Consider the following 19574-nt stretch of genomic DNA (forward strand, 5'->3'; position numbering starts at 1 on the left):
GTTCAAAGATCTGGCATTCGTTCAGTCAGGGATTTCTAAATACTGTGGCAAAGTTTTTCATACTTAACTGCAACTTTGAAGTGGAATTCAAGGAGACTTCACAGTTGATTTCATTTCTCCCTCAGCTCTTTTTGAGGGTGGCCATCTTGAATATAGAGAGAGGTGAGCAGTGGCAAAGCAACGCACAGTGACACCATCTGTCAGGCCCCTCGTAAACTCTCCAAATGAAACATCCACGAGAACATTATTGCATTATAAATCTCGCCGTAAATATAAATTAAATTAGAGATCAGTTATCAGAGTGTGTCAGCCCGTGAATGCATGGGTGATGCAGAAATGGCCTGATGAATACATATTAGTGCTGATAAAACACATGCAAATATTGTCATGCCACAAGTACAGAGGTATCATTTTATCTTTACATTTTTTTAAAATTGAAACTCTGTCAAGATAGATAGATAGATAAATAAATAAATAATTCTTTAAAATGTTTGCACATTGCATTGCGACTTTACTTTACAACAAATCTCATTCATTTATTTAAATGGTAAAGTATTACATCATAACAGTGCTTGTTAATACCTTAATGTATGCTGATTTAAAGAGATAGTTCACCCAAAAATAAAAATTCTGTTATTATTTATTCACCCTCATGTGTTTCAAAAACTGTATGACTTTCTTTCTTCTGTAGAACATAAAAAAACTATTTTTTTTATTTTTTAACTCATTTAACTATTTTAAGTATAAAAGTGGGGGTTTTTTTTGTCCTTACAATGGAAGTCAACAGTAATCAAAACCGTTTGGTTACCAAACTCAAAATATCTTCTTTTATGTTCTGTAAAAGATAGAAAGTCACACAGGTTTGGAACAACATGAAGGTAAGTAAATGAGAACAGAATTTTAAAGAGATATCCCTTTAAATAAGACAAACATTTAATGTAATTATAATCTAATGGGATTTTGTTTAAGAAAAAAAAATCAAGTAATATAATACAATATTTAATCGTATTACAATAAATAAATAAAAAATCAATAAAATTATAATAAAAAAATCAATGGAACTTAATGGAACTTAATGGAACTAAAAATAGCCTTCACTCGCTTTATGCAAAATAAAGATATTGCATAAAGATTTTTCTTTTTGTTGGAAAACTGAGATTCATCCAAGGAGTATTTTAATAAATAAATCAGGTCACCTTGAGATTCCAACAGACACTTTACTGGACAACCGGACCCTTCTACGTAACGTTCACCATTATCGTAAGTCCACATCACTCATTCAAAGCGCTGAAGACAGCACAACCCTAGAGTTGAAAAATGAAATAACACGTTTCAGTTTGACGTGACCGAAACAGTTAACCTCCTTTGGCCACTTTTCTCCCAGAGTAATTTTTGTTGATGGACAGTGCCGTACACACAGTCGGTGTGTCTTCGAAAGCACGAGGCTCTCACAAAAAGGTCCAGTCACCCGTGATTTGGCAGCAAGTGTGAGAAGAGTGTCCTTAAATCATCTGTGGTGGCTTTCTCGGAGAAATTAAGTACGTCGAGCATACTCAAGTGACAGCTTGTCTTTTCTTAAGTAGTATTAAAGGGTGATATTTTACCCTAAATTAAGAGTCAGGCAGGCAACTTTTTGGCACGTGTCACAGCCCAAATGGATTACTGAACTGCTGATGTATGTAGCAATCCGTTGAGTGAAAAAGATCTGGGAGTGTAATGAATTTAAAATGCTGTAATAGACATAAATATTTATCACGAGTGACAGTAAAATTAGAAACAACATTCAATTAAAATCAGTTGTAATTTATTGTTGTTATTGATTTGCGTTAGGTGGAAATGAATGCAGAAACATTTCATTACACCAAGAGGGGCTGCTGATCTGCTTTTGGCCTCAGCGTAATATTTTACATGACTATTAAAACACAGCCTCTGTCTGAAACATGAACTCTCTTCCTCTCTGTCTCACCTTGTCTCATCCATTTCAGAACATTCCTTTGTCTCATCCATGCATCTATTATTACCTTGTCTGTGTTCTGCTTGTCTTTTGTTTCATCTTTTCTCTTCTAGTATTTCTCTTTCTCTTATTGTATCTCATTGTATTGTTGACTTTGTCTCATCTTTATTCGTTACTATCCCTCCACATGTCTAATTTTTCCGTTTTTTTTTTCTCTTTTTTGATCATTTTGTCTCCTTTGGTCTTGACGCTTAACTTGTCTCTTCTTGAGCTGTCTCATCTCTTCACATTAACTCTTCACATCACATCTATGTATTTATCTTTTTTGCTTTTCTATTTTCTTTTCAATGCTTAACTGGTCTCTTCTGGTCTCGACTCATCTATGCTCAACTTGTTTGTCTCCTCTTGTCTTATCTCTTCTCTTTTCATCTCGTCTTGCCTCATCTCGTCTCTTTTATGCTCAACTTGTCTCTTCTTGTCTCCGTACGTACGCTCATCTTGTTTTAGCTTATCTCTTCTTTTCTCATCTCTTCTCGATTTTGATTCTCCCCAGCCTAATTCCATCTTGCCTGATCTTGACTCTGTGCTTAGCTTTTCTTGTCTTGTCTCATCTGTTTTCTTTTCCTCTCTTCTCTTCTCTGCTCGTCTCTTCTTGGCTCGTCTCTTTTCTTCAAGTATATCATTTTATGACTCGTTTCCTCTCACTTTGTCTCATCGCTATCCATTGTTATCGAGTCACATGTCTTGTATCATCTCCTCTTGTCTCCTCTCTTCTATTCTCATCTTGTCTCAAATCTTTTTTCGACTCAATTTCTATAAGCTTTTCTATAAGCTTGTCTTTTCTTGTCTTGTCTCACCTCTTCTTGTTTTGTCTTTTCTCTTCAAGTATATCATCTTCTCTCATTGTATGACTCCTTCCCTTTCACTTTTTCTCATCAGTCATCACTATCCATTGTTATCGCTTCACATGTTTTGTGTAATTAGTGTCTCCTCTCTTCTATGCTCAACTTGTCACTTCTTTTCTCCTCTCATCTCGATTTGTCTCACCATTTCATCTTGCTTCTTCTTGTCTCTTCTATACTCAGCTTTTTTTGTCTTGTTTCTCCTCTTCTTTGCTCGTCTCCTCTTGTTTCGTCTCTTCCCTTCAAGTATATCATCTTCTTTTATTTTGACTCCTTCCCTCTCACTTTGTCTCATCACTATTCATTGTTATCGATTCATGTCTTGTGTCATCATTTCATTGCATCTCATCTATGCTCAACTCGTCTTTTCTTTTCTTGTCTTGTCTCGTCTCTGCTCTTCTCTTCAAGTATATCATCTTCTCTCATTGTATGATCATTGTCCTGCCCTCTCACTTTGTTTCATCGCTATCCATTATTATCGCTTCACATATTTTGTCATTATAGAATCTCCTCTCTTCTACGCTCAACTTGTCTCTTCTTGTCTCTTCTATGCTCAACTCGTCTCTTCTCGTGTCTTCTATGCTCAACTTGTCTCTTCTTGACTCTTCTATGCTCAACTTTTCACTTCTTGTCTCTTCTATGCTCTTCTTGTCTCTTCTATGCTCAACTTGTCTCTTCTTGTCTCTTCTAGAAGAGACAAGAAGAGACAAGTTGAGCATAGAAGAGACAAGTTCAACTTGTCTCTTCTATGCTCAACTGGTCACTTCTTGTCTTCTATGCTCAACTTGTCTCTTATTGTCTCTTCTATGCTCAACTTGTCACTTCTTGTCTCCTCTCATCTCGATTTGTCTCACCTGTACTCATCTCATCTTACCTCTTCTTGTCTCTTCTATACTCAGCTTGTTTTGTCTCGTTTCTCCTATTCTTTGCTGGTCTCCTCTTGTTTCGTTTCTTCCCTTCACGAATTTCGTCTTCTTTCATTGTATGACTCCTTCCCTCTCACTTTGTCTCATCACTATTAATTGTTATAGATTCATGTCTTCGTCATCATTTTCTATGCTCAACTTGTCTTTTTTTTTGTCTCGTCTCTTCTCTGCTCGTCTCCTCTTGTTTCGTCTCTTCAAGTATATCATCTTCTCTCATTGTATGACTCCTGTATGGCTCACTTTTTCTCATCCCATTTCTCAATCCATTATTTTCGCTTCACATGTCTTGTCATTATAGAATCTTCTCTCTTCTATGGTCAACTGGTCACTTCTTGTCTCCTCTCGTCTCAATTTGTCTCACCTGTACTCATCTATTCTTTCCTCTTCTTATCTCTTCTATGCTCAGCTTGTTTTTGACTCATTTTCCCTTTCTTTGCTGGTCTCCTCTTGTTTCGTCTCTTCTCTTCAAGTATATCATCTTCTCTTATTGTATGACTCCTTCCCTCTCACTTTGTCTCAAGTTATCTGTCTTGTGTCCTCATTTCATCACCTCTCATCAATGCTCAACTTGTCTCTTCTCATCTCTTCTGTGCTCAGCTTGTTTCTTCTTGCCTCATCTTTTCTATACTCTTTTGTTCACTCTTGTCTTATCTCTTCTCTTCTCTTAATTTTATTGATAATATTACTTAGAAAGAAGATTGTTTAATTGCTTGACTTTTTAACAGACGTCAGCTCTTTTAGTATTTGTCTTATTTTATATTTGTCTTATTTTATATGATTAATTACTTAATGGTATTCCTATAAGATATTATATTTAGTTAAAATGTGGATTTCTCAGATGATAAAGGCTCTAACATATATCTACACACACACACACACACACACACACACACACACACACACACACACACACACACACACACACACACACACACACACACACACACACACACACACACACAAACACACACACACACACACACACACACACACACACACACACACACACACACACACACACACACACACATATATATATATATATATATATATATAGATCTATTACACGTGTGTATAAGTGGTGAATATGCATACTGAGCATTGGGGCGGTGCTGGGGCGGTGCTGGAGGGGTGGGTGAAGGGGGCGGTGCATGTGTGCCTGCAGGGCCAGGTATGATAATCAGGTATTCATTAAGATTAAATATAAGACGAAGGGTTGAGGTGCGATTGAAAGCTAGGTAAAATATGTATTTAATTTTCTAGATTGCCACCTAGCTTTTTAATTTCAGCAGGTACTTGGCAGAAATTTGCATGGCATTTAGACACTCATTACAATATTAATCTTCCCACAAAAGTTGCAAGGGCTCAAAGGTTAAGCATGATTCCTACATTCATTTTACAACGACTTTTCTTGACCTGTAAAGATTCTCATTAACAAAGGTCCTCATTTGCTTCAATAAGTGGTTCATAATGAGAGAAAAGATAAAGTATTGAAAGGAAAAACGTGAATCAAATGTGTTACAATAAAAAAAAAAATTGTATTAGAGAGACTTTTTTCCTCTGAGATTTTTACAGGTTGTAGATTTTATGCAGAACGCTGTTCTCTATTGAAGTCACTCCATATATTTTCAGAGGGTCTGTTCAAAAAATAATCTGTGTCAGGTTTTTAACATATGGGTACAAGAACTCAAATGATGACAAATACCAATTATACGAGCACCATAATAACCTACTAGAAATTCTAAGCAAGCCACTTCACATGTCGCTTCAAATTAGGCCAAATGTTTAAACAGCGGAACTCTATCTTTTATAAGTTACCTAAAAAGCAATGTTATATAACAACAGAAGTGCTTATTCAAAGCTTAGACAGTAAAGTTAGTTCACCTCAGTTTACCTTTGCATGTTATACAGTTAATAGCAATAATGTTTTGGACCTTAAAGTCAGTTTGATCACAAATAAGAAGCATAATAAGTCATGAATCTTTCATGTTGTCTTGATGATATTCTCATATTGCACTGTAATTTTAAAACTGAAATGGAGACTGTCTGTGAGACCAATTAAAAACTGATGCAGCAATAATGGAATGGCAGGACAGACTGTGAACAGCTCAGCTGTCATATTTAATATTTGTTAATATTACAGTTGGATGTATTAGTCGAAGAAGTGTTATAAAGGTGTAAGTACATTGTTGCTATTCAGGCATATAATGCCATAATATGGTAACTTTCAATAACTTCTACAAAGTCATTATTAAGAAGCATTTTATAAAATTGAACGGATTCACTTACGGCGTGTTACCAAAATGTTCATTAAAAGCTAAAGACTCCGATGAAATATATATATCTACCATCTGTCTAACAGCAATCTAAAAAGTTGTATTCGCTTTTGATAGTGAGAACTCAAGTCCCCGCCCACAACTGGCAGATGGCCAATAATATTTGAAGGCGTGTGCTATCGCGTTCTTTATTGGCTGAGAGAGCTGTCACTCCGGCCTGTAGTGGGCTGGCTAATTGAATCGCTGAGTGCGATACACTTCTATCCATCTCACTCGCGAGGAAGGTAGTTGCACATTACCGACTATCAGCAGTGGCTACCGGAGACGCATGAGAAACACCGAGTGAAAGCCGCGAAACAGTGCGAGGAGCCAGCAAAGGTGTGCTTGACTCAAAAAGTACGGAAAGGAGGAAACTTCGCATAAACTATGGCCGTATCAGCAACTCCTCCGGTGCTTTCACCGACCTCCACTCCCGGGGGCGCGAGCAGCTTGTTCCGTCCCGACTCTCTGTACTCCAGCCCGGCCGAGTCCCCGCGACTGACCAGCAGCATGATCAACTCTTTCATCACCGGCACCGGTGGCGGCGGCGGCGGCACGAACGGGAACGGGCCCGGCGGAGTCCATAATAACGAGTGTAAGATGGTGGAGGTGCACGGGGTGAAAGTGGCCTCGTTCACCGTGGACGGTCAGGAGCTCATCTGTCTCCCGCAGGTGTTCGACCTGTTCCTGAAGCACCTCGTCGGCGGACTGCACACCGTCTACACCAAGCTGAAGCGGCTGGATATATGCCCGGTGGTGTGCACGGTGGAGCAGGTGCGGATCCTGCGCGGACTCGGGGCCATTCAGCCGGGCGTGAACCGGTGCAAACTCATCACCCGAAAAGACTTCGAGGCGCTTTATAACGACTGCACCAATGCCAGGCAAGACTTACATCACATACACTTCAGATTTACACCGAGCTGTGGAATCTGATGCTCTTTTCAAGTTCATTCAGAGCTTGCGGAGTTGGCAAAGTTGGTAACACTTCATGATAACTTTCATTATTTAAAAAAAATTGCACATTGCACAAAAATATCAATTAGCCTACGTTTATGACGTTTTTATTTTAATGCACGTGATCTAAATTAGTTACCTTTTAATAAAGCCTAGGCTAAATAATTTCATATTTGAATTAAAGTTATTATAACGTGCTTATAATAGCCTAGGCTACTTTTCAAAACTAATTAAATATCCCAAATCAAACTTTTGTCTAAAATAGGTTCCAGTCAGTTTTTATTTCTGCCAAACCACCTGCAGTTTTGGTCGTTTCAAAGCAAATAACTGTCATGAGGAAAATACAGAAGTAATTATAAATCATTAAATGAACAGCTTTCTCCAGAATCAAGTAAGAATCTTTCTCCAAAATCTTTTTGATTCATTTTCCTCGCTTATCCGGTTTTTACGAGACTCGCTTAAACATGTTTATTACAGCGCAAACATGGGCTATTTAATATCTAAAAACGATTCAAATAAACAAAAAATATGAACTTTCAAGGATATAGGCCTATAAAAATGAACAGCAAATTTTAATAGTAGGCTATTTCATCTGCCTTTTAATACATTTTATTTGGTTGGAGTCACATTTTAATAAATCATTGCACTAGTTGAACTGGCAAGGATATAAGTTAGGCAAAGATTAATAAAACAACAACAACAACAAAAAAAACTTCAGCAAGTATTTTTTACTTTTTGTCTTCATAATATTTATAAGTTACCTTTTCCTGGGATCCTGGGCGGATTTAGTCTTCATTGGGACATTTTGTTAAATTACTACATTTACTCCTTAAACTACACTTAGTATTTAGAAACTTTTGAGCTTCCGATATTTGACGTTTTGTCTTTTATTCTTTCTTATACAACGACAGCTCTTTGGACTAGGGGTCATACTTCGGTTGCATTTCACTTTCTTCTGTTATTTGCAGAGTCAGGCTCACATAAATAGACATCAGTATCATTTCATGCGCTTTTGACCCATGTCATATCCAGGGCCAGATTTGAATTCTTGTTTGATATCTGTTTGATTCTGGATGATGATGATGTCCCACGTCTCATTTGGGATAAGATGCTATGTGGCATAAATCAATGAAGCACCTCTCCTGGATCTGTGGCTCTGTTTGGTGTGGAGATGTTATTCTTAGCTTGTTATCATGACAGATGCATTAGTGTTCTCAGGCTCCTCTAGCAATATCAGCTTGTGTTGTGTGTGTGTGTGTGTGTGTGAGTGTGTGGTGGGACTCAAGGGAGCAGTACACCTATAAAGACCTTTATCATCCACTCTAAGAAAAAAATGGTGCAAAAGCTGTAACTGGGACGATACCCTTTAAAAATGTTCTAAATATGTACCATTTGGGTACTAATATGTACACTTGTTGTACCAAATGTAACTTTGAGGTACTAATATGCACTCTTTAGGCACAAAGGGGTACCTTTTGAGAGGGTGACAGCTTTTGGACTTTTTTTTTTTTTTTGAGAAAAAAAGTCTCTAATTATATGATGAAAACTGCACAATCTTTGCTTTTAATGGAATGACAGTCACAACGTTGTGTGTATGTATATATATATTAATCATGTATAGAAATACACTATATAAGAATAATTATATTATATTTAATATTGAGTCTAAAAGTTCAAAAACCTAGTACTGCTTATCTGCAATGTCAGTAACTTTTATGTATTCTTCCCCATGAAGCGCTTTGCATCAGGTCTAGTGTTTTCAATTTTCTATTTCCATTTCTTAGTTTCTTACAGGTAAAAGGTCAGGTATTGAAAATTGGTTGGAGGGAGTAGGTTCAGGAACGTGGTCTTAAATTGCACTTCTGCACAGTGAATGTGTGCGTGGAGATGCACATGTGTGTTTAAGAGAGAGAGAGAGAGAGAGAGAGAGAGAGGGAGAGGGCGCATATATCCAGATGGTCATTCTGGGCAAGGTTCGGTAATTAACCTTTTAACATCCCCAGCACAACCTCCAGAAGAATCCCCCGTCACTTTATTGGGCTTTGCGCAGTTCTGAATCAATCTGCCGTGCACATCTAATTAGAAACGAGAGCGAGGAGAAAGTGAGCGGGGGAGAGACCGTTTTACAACATTATTTTGTTTAATTTTGAGTCCAGGCAAAATGGACAATAAGAGAATGAGGTGCGGAGCGCTGCGCTTTTCACTCTTCTTGTCAGATTGCAGCATACGGTCGGATAATGAAATTGCCCGAGCAATGGGCCCCCCTGAAATTGAATTTGCTCCTCGGCATCGTTGCTTTACAGTTCACCTTCGCAAGCATCGCTTTTATAGTCAGATTTAAACATCATCCACCGTCCCGCTAGCAGATGGCTGAAACTAATGTGCGTGCTGGCCCCTCGCCTCCTCTCTCTCCCTCTCCCTCTCTCTCTCCTCCTTCAGCACAGGCTCATTGGGAGAAGGGCTAAGCTGGGACAAATGGGTGTCTTTTGCATCAGTTTGTATGGGACAGCCACGGCGAAACAAGCGAGGATGATCGCCAGCCCGGTGACGGCTGTGTCTTAACCTATAGTGAGCTGCCTATTTAGGGGGTGTTTAAGTAGAGCACATTTTTAGTATTCAAATCAGCCAGACAGAGCGCAACGGAATTAAACGGGTCACACAAACACTTATAGAACAAGATGCGACGCAGTGGCCAAAGGCATTCGTCTCATGCATGTGTATATGAAGAGTTCAGATGCAAAAGCCTCTAAATGCCATCTGAAATTTTCTTATAGAGTGATCATTTTTATCAACCTTGTATATTTCAGTTCAGTAATTTCACTTAAATGACAATTAATAGGTAATCTTCATTGCCATTGAAGTGAAATTATTGAATTTAAATATACGAGACTGAAAAAAAATTATCATTCTATAAGAAAATTTCAGATGGCATTTAGAGGCTTTTGCATCTGAACTCTTCATATTGACCAACAAAACTGATAGGAATGGGAATCTCAAGGAATTTTTGCAATACTGATTCTGTTTCCTCTTAATGATTCCTTTACAGTTCCATTATTGCACAAATCATTTACTGTTACATTGTAAAAAATTATTGTTGGTTTAATTTAAAAAAGTAAGTTACCTGGTTGCCTTAAAATTGAGTTCATTGAAATAAAAAATTTGAGTTGATACAATGAAAGAGATTGGTCAACTCAAAATATTCTGTTATCTGAACCACATTATCTAAGTTGATTTGACAAAGGATAAAGTGTGATAAATCATAAAAATATTTTTTTAAAGTGTGAAGAATACATATTTGGATGAAAGAAATGCATCTCTTAATGCATTTACTGCCTTCAGCAGTCAAATAATGAGATCATATCACAGTTCAACAGAACAGATAAATAAATCAGATTAATTATTGCAAAAGGTGTTTAAAGACAATTTTTAAAAGTCTTTACACAGACATCTTAAACGTGACATAAATGTATAGTACTTGGTCCTAGATTTTTTGAATAGCTAAAGCACTTTTTAAGTATGAACAAGCAAAAAGGAATCCTATACCATTGATTTTTTTTTTTATGAATTTTTTTTATCAATCACTGATTACAACAGAACTCATAGATTGTCTATCTTTAAGTAACTTAATTTTGAGTTGGATATCATGAATTAACTTCAGTTCTTTCTGCTGGGACTGATTCGTAAGTGTTTTTTATTCACTTACAAGTACTTTAAAAAGTCATACACTGCTGGTGCTGCTGTGTGTTTTGATGCACTAAAAAGAACCGACTCATAGAGTCATTAGTTCAGGCTCTAAGTTTTTGATTCACTAAAAAGAACCGGCTCATCAGAATCAATTGTTCAGCAATCGGACTAGACTTTTAAAATACCCATAATGCGTGTTTCGTCTACATTTTAAGGGAAGAGAAAGTTATATAAATCATAAATAAAATGGAGCCGGTGTTGAAAAAGAGTCGGTGCTTGGGCTCCGGAACGCAAGAACGCGTCCATGCACGCGCAGCAAGTTGTCCCGTTCCAAGTCAGCAGCTCAATATGCTGTCTAGGTAAGGAGCTCACTAGATTTTCAGATAGGACTTATAAATATGCAACGGGATCTGTAAAACTTGACTGAAACACAGAAAGTGTCCAAATCAGCAAACGCACGCGGCACTTACGGCCCCGCTTTTATGATTTCTCAGCTCGCAATTGATCTCCAGGTTTTAATGCATTCATTATTTATTAAAACGAAATTTGCAAGCTAAACATAACACTAAACTAGTTTGCACTTGGGGACTGCACTTAGGAAATTGAATGGGAATTACATTAGAGATGAACATCTGTGCTTGCTCTCCAAAGGTGGATTAGATTAGTTTAACTGTTTTTTCCCCTCTCCACCAAGTGCAAGTGCAAAAATAAAAAAATTGTGCAGAAAGCTCTTGTCCACTAATATTTTTTTTTGCACCGCTGACCAGATAGTTTCTTCATGCGAATAACATCAGAAAAAGGAGAGAAACATCCCTACGTGCATTCATGCCAATCGCACTTTAGCAGGAATTGTCAAGTTAAATCATAAAACGCATTACTTGTTCGAAAGCCTGTCATATTTTTTTTTTCGTCTCTTGAAGCGATTTGCTTTTTTTAGTCATTAATTTAAAATGTGTCTAATTCCCATCTTTGCCCCAGGCGCGAGCTACCATCACACTGCGCGTCAAAGTGCTGCTTTTCAAAGATTCCTTAAAATGCACAATTTGACACCTTTAAGAAGCAGGTTCTGTAATTGAATTTGAATTAGTATCTTATTGAATCTTTTGATCGATTTTGTCTAATTTTGAATCGCGCATTAAGTTTGAACACTCAATAAATCTGGGGAACTTTAAAACAAAGACACCGACAGACACGTACTGCTGCTAATACACACAATTACCTTCGCATCCCCTGTCAGGAGTGCGCGCTCCAGTGCGTGACCGCGAGCCTTCAGTTTCGTGGCGCGCGCGGACGTGTGCGCGCCCGGTCCATATGGACGGCAGCTCAGCGCCTGTGGCTTCGCCCGAGGCTGCGACGCTCAGCTCGGCCTGGGCACACGAGACACCCCGCTGTCTCATCAAATCTCCTCAGATTGTCGCTTTTCCTTCGGCACACCTTAATGTCAGCCATTAATTATACATCCACCTTTTTGGGGGTTGTTGTTTTTGCAGATTCACTCTTTCCTTTACCCTTTCAGCACAGTAAATTATGAATTAAGACCATGAAACGTCAAGAGGGGCTTCAGTGTTTTTATGACGGTAGCCTATGTGAACGGCTGTCATATCTCATATTCAGTTTTAAAACAGGCTGTCATGATTTGAAACCTGTTTTTATCAATTTTTAAATTAAACAAACTAACATAACATCAACAAACAAAGATACAAACAAGCAGATAGCGCTGTATATAACAATTTATATTAGTGCTGTCAAAAAAAGTATCACAGGTTTCAGAACATTTTTTAAATATTAAACTGTTTCCATCATTGATAATAACTAAGTATCAAATCAGCATATTAGAATGATTTCTGAAGGATCGTGTGACACCGAAGACTGGAGTAATGATGCTGAAAATTCAGCTTTGCATCAAATAAATAAATAATATTTGAATGTATATTAAAATAGTAAACCATTATTTTAAATTGCAATAATATCTCACAATTTTTTCTGTATTTTTGATCAAATAAATGCAGGCTTGATGAGCATAAGAGACTTTTTTCAAAAACATACTTTTTTTTTTTTTTTTTTTTTTTTTTTTGACCGGATATATGAATGTATATGTATATATGAATGTGTGTGTATATGTATGTATGAATATGTGTGTGTGTGTGTGTGTATATATTTTTGGGCCACCATGTAAGATGTGTGGATAGATCTAGTTTTATTTATAGGTAGTTGAACATATTTGTAAAGACAAGCTGGCAGCTGGTCTTCCAGACTGACTATTCTGTCCGTCTATGTCTTACTGCGAACATGCTTGAGACGTGAGAGCGCTTATGCTGACGGGCTCTTATAAAACAACTTGTGGCCATGTGAGTTCTCATTAATGTTGGCGGGTGCCTGTTCCAAGCCGCAGCGCTTTAATAACTAGTCCCATGCGTAACCAATGAATTAGAGGCAAAGCAAAGACACATGTGGTCAATTAGTGATGGAAAGGCGCTACTAGAATCTTTTTGGGCGCGGAAATCACGAAAACAAATTAAGAAGCCTGCTACGTATGTGAATCTGCACAAATTACACCTTTACATCCGCATTCATTAAACGATGTTCGAGGAGCGTTTAGAAGCCGCGATTACGAAGTTAGCTCTTAATACACAGTCTCGATAGGGATGAGGAATAGCAGGTGTTCACTGATGTGCAGCGACGTGGGAGAGAGATAGAAGAGGTTAAAACAGACAGATGGATATGGCCTGTCAAGGATCTCACAAGAGGAAAAATGACACTTTCCGCTCACCGTCCGCAGAGTTACGGCAGGAGGAGAGAAAGAGAATAGTGTCATTTTGACTTTGGGAAAGTCTCCTCCTGAGCTTAATGACACATCTGCAGCCAGGCTATATTTATTACAGTCATGTAGAATAAAATTGATTGTCTCCTAAAATTAATTTTTGCTTTGCCTCTAGCAGTGCTTTAATGGAGGACACTAGGCCCCGCGCAAGAGTATTGTTTAATCACATTAGTATCACAGCCCTCAGGACAGCGGAGATAATTGTACAAACGAACATCGAAATATGTATCTCTAACTCTTATGATTGAATTATGCAAATTACTTATCTCCTGCCCTTCCAAGCACTAATCATCTAATTAGGACTGATGTTTTAAATGCTTGTTTTTTTGGATGGGGATCCGGGGAGAAGCAGGAAGCAGAAAATTGAATGTGACACTGAAATCGGCAAAGTAGTTTGTACCGGAAGAGCTGGTGTTTTCTCCCCCCCCCCCACCCTCCTCCTCCACCCCGCCATTGTCTGTCGTGGCGGCGAGAAGGCGATTAGAGCCGTTTTAGAAAGTATTTTAAACATAAGCCCCATCTAATCCATTTTCAGGAGTTCATCATTTTTTCTGCCACTTTAATAGTTTGGTTTAACGCTAAGCGCTAGCTCGCGTGGAGGGGCCGGAGGGGACTAAAGCTGGTCAAAGAAGCGCTAACTAGCATCCCAATTATGCCGATTAATATTTCATGACATGTTCTGCTGCACTTCCCCGTTCCTGCGAGCTAGCAGCTGTTGATCCGTTCGCACAAAGCGTTTTGCGCGCCGGAACGGAGAGGTTATGGCATTGACAGGCGAGCTCAAGTGAGTCTTGGAATCCCGTTTCGATGGACTTGAAAGGAGACGGAGATGACAAAGTCGTGCTTTTCTCTGCTTAGAAGAGTGTGTACAGTTGTCTCCCACATCTGGAGGCCATAATTTGCAGCATTAACCCCCTTCTATCTAGATTTGGGCCTTGGGCAGATGGGTTCACCTGAAGAGCACAATGCCCTGTTAGTTCCCTCAAGGGTGTCCTGCTTGGAAATGAACAGCTCAGTCTTGAAGTGACCATAGATTTGAAATGAAATGAATTGCAGCCCATGGATCCATGCTCACATGCAAACTTTAACATTTGGTTTAGTGTGAATTGAACATTGATGTTGTTGAATTCTGGTGATTTAAACGGGTACCACTTTCTAACTTTTTTACATCGTTTTTTTGTGTGTGTGTGTGTGTGTGTAAACTGTGAGAATGATAGTGAAGCATCAAACAAATCTGCTCCAGTTTTACACCGTACGCCACCGTTCTCCTAAAAAAGTGTCTTTATGAATTCGTAGTTGTATTTTCCCTTATTGTAAATAAAAAACACCTAAGTAACTATATTGTTGAAAATATATATATATTTTTTTTATCAAATGAAATTAATTAATTATTTATAGCATAATATAGCATATTTAATATATAATTATAATTTATATATATATATATACACGCACATAATATAATATAATATAATATTATATATATATGTATATTTATTTATTTGTTTATTTATTGTGTACAAATATGCACAAGCAATTGAATTTTGTGGAATATAAATTAACTATAATGATAATGCATATAATTATGTAATTAATATAATTATTACATTTTGAATAATACATTAAAATGTGATTTTTAAAATGTATAAAATAATAATTATATTTATGTGTTATTTATTTGTTTATTTATTTATTGTGGTAAAATAACATACAAGAGGCCAGGCATTTGTATTTTGTGGAAATTCCATGGAATATAAATGTACTATAATTATTTAAATAATGTACTTATTAAATATTTAATACATCAATGTTATTTTAAAAATGTATCAAATAATAATTTCATTGAATGATTTATTGATTGACTGATTGTGCACACACAAGTGGCCATGAATATAATTATTAAGGTATAAATTGTTAACACTAAATGGTGATTTCTGTCTATCTCCAGTGATTTCACTGCATTAAAAGGCTTTGACAGGCTGCGAAGGCATACTAATGTCAAGTTGCAGTCAAACGTAGAAACATCTGTTTGCTCTGGATTATTAAAAGAAGAAATAAAGATGAAAGCAAGGTGGAATGTGAGGAGAGAAAGGGTCAGGGAGGGTGTGGGTGAGTGTTTGTGTGTATGTGAGTCTCTTTCTGTGTCTGGGTTAAATCAAGAAAAGCCCAGGGTATGTGGTGACATCATGGCCGGTTTGGTGCTCTCGTCGGATCTGTAAGGGATTCATTCTGTCTCTCTCTGCCCCGGGGCGGCCCAGCTCCAATTACCACCCCCCCCACACACACCCTTCTGCGTACCGCCATCCGGAAGTCTGCAGAATAAGCCTATAAAACTTTTAAAATCCACCCAGGAGCGATGCTCTCTTCACATCATGCACGTGGAAATGTAGATCATATTACAAAAAAACGCAATTATTTTAGATAAATGCAGAGGATATGGGTACCTTATGATGGAGGATAGTTGCCAAATGTTTTATAAGTATCATGTGACCTCCACCTGTAACATGCCACATGACTTCTGTCATTCCCGGCACTGTCCTTTAACAGGATTTTCCTTAGGCCTACTGTAAATATACTGTCCCTATATACACACACACACGCATATATATATATCTGTGTGTATACAGTATATGTATGTATAATTTATATATATAGACTTATTTTAGATGACTGTTATACGTTATTAGTTCGAACATGTCTGGAACGTATACATAAATGACGTCTTCATTTTTTTATTATAATTATTATTTTTTATATTTCAATCACTCGATTATCAGGAAAAAACTGTACATGGTTATGTAATATTGAAAACTTTTTTTTTTACTAAAATAACAGCACATTTACAGCAAAAATAACTTGTGATGTATATAAGCATAATTTAAATCTACTCATTAACGTAATGAATGATTTCAGTCATACCACCAGGTCTGCATATATGGCTGTTTTGAGTTCAACTCATCCAATCAGAATCGAGATATATTAAAAATATATTTAATAATCACATTTTAACTTAAAGTAAAACAGATGAGCAACCTACACCTCGTCCAAGACGACAGCAACTATTCAGTCTGCTTCAGTTTGCATTGCACTTCATCCGTCTCTTAGTTTGTAAGAGATTCAAACAGCCCTGAATGCGAATCTTGGGCATGTTCAATAACAGTTGCGTTTATGTGTTTTCCATTCTCGTGTTTTCTTCTCCCGTGCCCTCATGAGTATGAAGATGGTTTCCGTTAATAGCGGCCCTGGGCCTGATTGGAAACACGTTAAGCATGTGTACAGACTGTAAATTGGAACCACACTATGAAGCAGGTTGTGTGCTTGTTTATTCACCATTATGATGTCCGTGTCTTAAACATTCCTCACAGAGACGTCCAATCAGAAAGCTGGATAAAGACCACACCCTAATAATAACAACTTTTACAATCCTGTAGATTAGTAAATGCAACATATGTCGCAACCTTTGTACAATCGGAGCACATATATTTTATGTCACAAGTAGCTTGCAGCAACTCAGATGGTTCTTCTCCCACAAAGCAATGCGTGTGTGTGTGTTTGTATGCATGTATGGATGGGTGGGTTGATGTTGTGCATCTGTGTATGTCTGAAACAGTGTAAATATTGTGTCTGTCAGTAGCAATGGGTGTCATTTGTGTGTGTGAGTATGTGTAGATTGGGGTGGGGGGGTGTTCCTCTGATGAAAACAATCAGGCCCTGTGTGGTTTCATTACAGGGTAATGTCTCGCCAGATTGTTACGGATAGTTAAAATGAAATGAAGTGAATTAGGGAAACAAGGGGGAGAGCATGCACAACGCTTTATTGCTTTCTTTTGAAGACACACTGACAATGATCTGCCTTCAGTTTAGTGCATGTATCAGATAACATATCAAAAACTGGCTCTGAGTCTGTGTGTGCGTGTGTGCGTGTGTGCGTGTGTGTGTGTGTGTGTGTGTGTGTAAAGGTAAAGCTTGTGGCTGGTCTTGTGCTGCATTCTTGTCAAGTGAAGGATACATTGTCTTTCACTTTCCTGTCTCCATCTGGACACAAGTGTGTGTGTGTTAAACTCATTTTCATTTCAGTTCTTTCTGACTTTTGACTCATATTTGACACACATCATCATATATTAAGGGGTTTTCAAATATTTTGATGACCAGGACCCCCTTCCTAATATATAAAGGCAGCTTAAACTGTGAGAAAAGTAGTAATTCTAAATGATATATTATAAACACATGTTGTTTGCTAAATTAAAATATCTGCTGTTATTTTGTTACTGTACTGAATTATCTGACAAAATAATGGCTGAATGAAACGGTAATATTATAAAATTAAAATTTGCTTTTACAATTTGCTTTGACAATCCTAAAAATAAATTTTGTAAAATATTTGTATTTTTTATTTTCATATTAAAAAAGAAAAAAAAAGAATTATACCCCCACTTGGACACCCTTGCCGCTTCCTGAGGATCACCGGACCCCATTTTAAAAACTCCTATTTTAATTAATTCATATTATAATAAATGGAAGTCAGCAAATATAAGTTCTGTTAAAATATGATTTATTATATAATTAAGTGTGAAACTTATATTAATACTTTAATGTACAGTCTCATGCAATTTTAATAATCGATTCATCTGTCAATTATTTTATTTGCGTAATCGCTTTAAACATTTGGCTGTTCAAAAAAGGAGCAAATGTGTGCTATTATTCATTAAATATGACTAGAGCAAATTTCGGTGTAAATAAAACCAGTGTGACATAAATTGTCGTATTTAATCTAATGGGACAAAATAAATATGAAACGATTAATGTCGATTTACAGTACATGCACATTTATTCTGCTTGTTTTTGATGAACAATGTCGAATGTGTGCAGAAAAATGAAATTAAACTTTACAATATATGAGCACAGACCCAACTTGTAATGACATTTCTATGGATGATATCTCAACTTAATTTGATCAAGTAGAGTTAAAATAGTGTTAATGTTTTGATTTTGAGCTTGCGATCAGATTAACTGTAATTGAGCAGAATCTAATGGTAGTTTACTGCTTTTTTTTTTCTCTTTCTTATCTTTTTCACTGTGCTGTAATTCAACAGTACACACACTCTTCCTGGCTTTTCCCATGGTGCCTCAGTGTGAGATTGCAGTGTGAGGGATGGCAGGCACACCTGACCCGTCTGTTCCACAGGGGCTTATGGGTAATGGATGGGTCAGAGCTTTTTTTTGATGTTTTATTGAAAGATCACCACGGCTGTCCTGGCTTTCGCCTGACTATAAATCAGGGTCCTCTGTGGCCGGCTGGACTGTCCAGACTGTGGTTTATGTCAGCCGAGGCAGGAAGGGCCTCCGATCCCATCACTCCACCTCACCTATATCACCCACACACACACACACACACACACACACACAACCTCACCGGTGGGACCCCTAAACAATGTGTCTGTCAGACATACAGTACATACAGGTATCAGTCTCTTTGATGCTTGCATGATATATGTAATATTATATCAAGGTAGCATGTTTACAGTATTTTTGTTTTTGTATCTATGTTTAGGATACTGTCAGTGTTCACAAAGATATTTACTGTATCAACCTGCAACCGCCAATCATTGAGATCAATAGAAATCGCTAATGAAAATGGTGGACGAGAATGTTTTTTGATTAGTCGGGAATGTTGAACCTGATTTTGAACACACTTTATAGCATACACTTTTTATCCAAAAAAAGTTGTCGCACTCAATGAAGATTATTTAAAGAACAACTAAACTTGTGCTTTTTTAATCTGAATAATTGATTAATTAATGTAATCGGCAATTAATATTAATCGATCAATTACATTCATGTAAATTCAAGATTATAAAACTTATATTAAATGTACCAGTTTCAAATGGTAATATTCTGTTTCTAATAGTAAAGAATATAAATTTTTTCTGAAATGTTTTTTTTTAATCATTGAGTTTTTAGTTGTAGCACTTGTTAAAAGACATATTGGAGCAGATGTAGAAAAAGACATGCTTTTCA

The 19574-nt window shown here is 37.2% G+C and overlaps 1 protein-coding gene across 4 annotated transcripts in view; it reads left to right on the forward strand.

Annotated features, from left to right (window-relative positions):
* The first annotated feature begins 6294 nt into the window (after positions 1-6294).
* dacha (dachshund a) overlaps positions 6295-19574 on the forward strand; it is a 155681-nt gene continuing 142401 nt past the window's right edge. Inside the window, exon 1 of one of the 4 annotated variants that reach the window (XM_082141292.1) lies at positions 6295-6978. In XM_082141292.1, coding sequence (XP_081997418.1) covers positions 6485-6978 — 494 coding nt within the window. In that variant the 5' untranslated portion in view covers positions 6295-6484. The remainder of the gene's footprint in view (positions 6979-19574) is intronic. The other 3 variants (XM_082141293.1, XM_082141294.1, XM_082141295.1) reach the window with 3 other exon arrangements.

The sequence above is a fragment of the Leuciscus leuciscus genome, assembly GCF_965113295.1.
Source record: "Leuciscus leuciscus genome assembly, chromosome: 16".
In the NCBI taxonomy this organism is placed as follows: domain Eukaryota; kingdom Metazoa; phylum Chordata; class Actinopteri; order Cypriniformes; family Leuciscidae; genus Leuciscus; species Leuciscus leuciscus.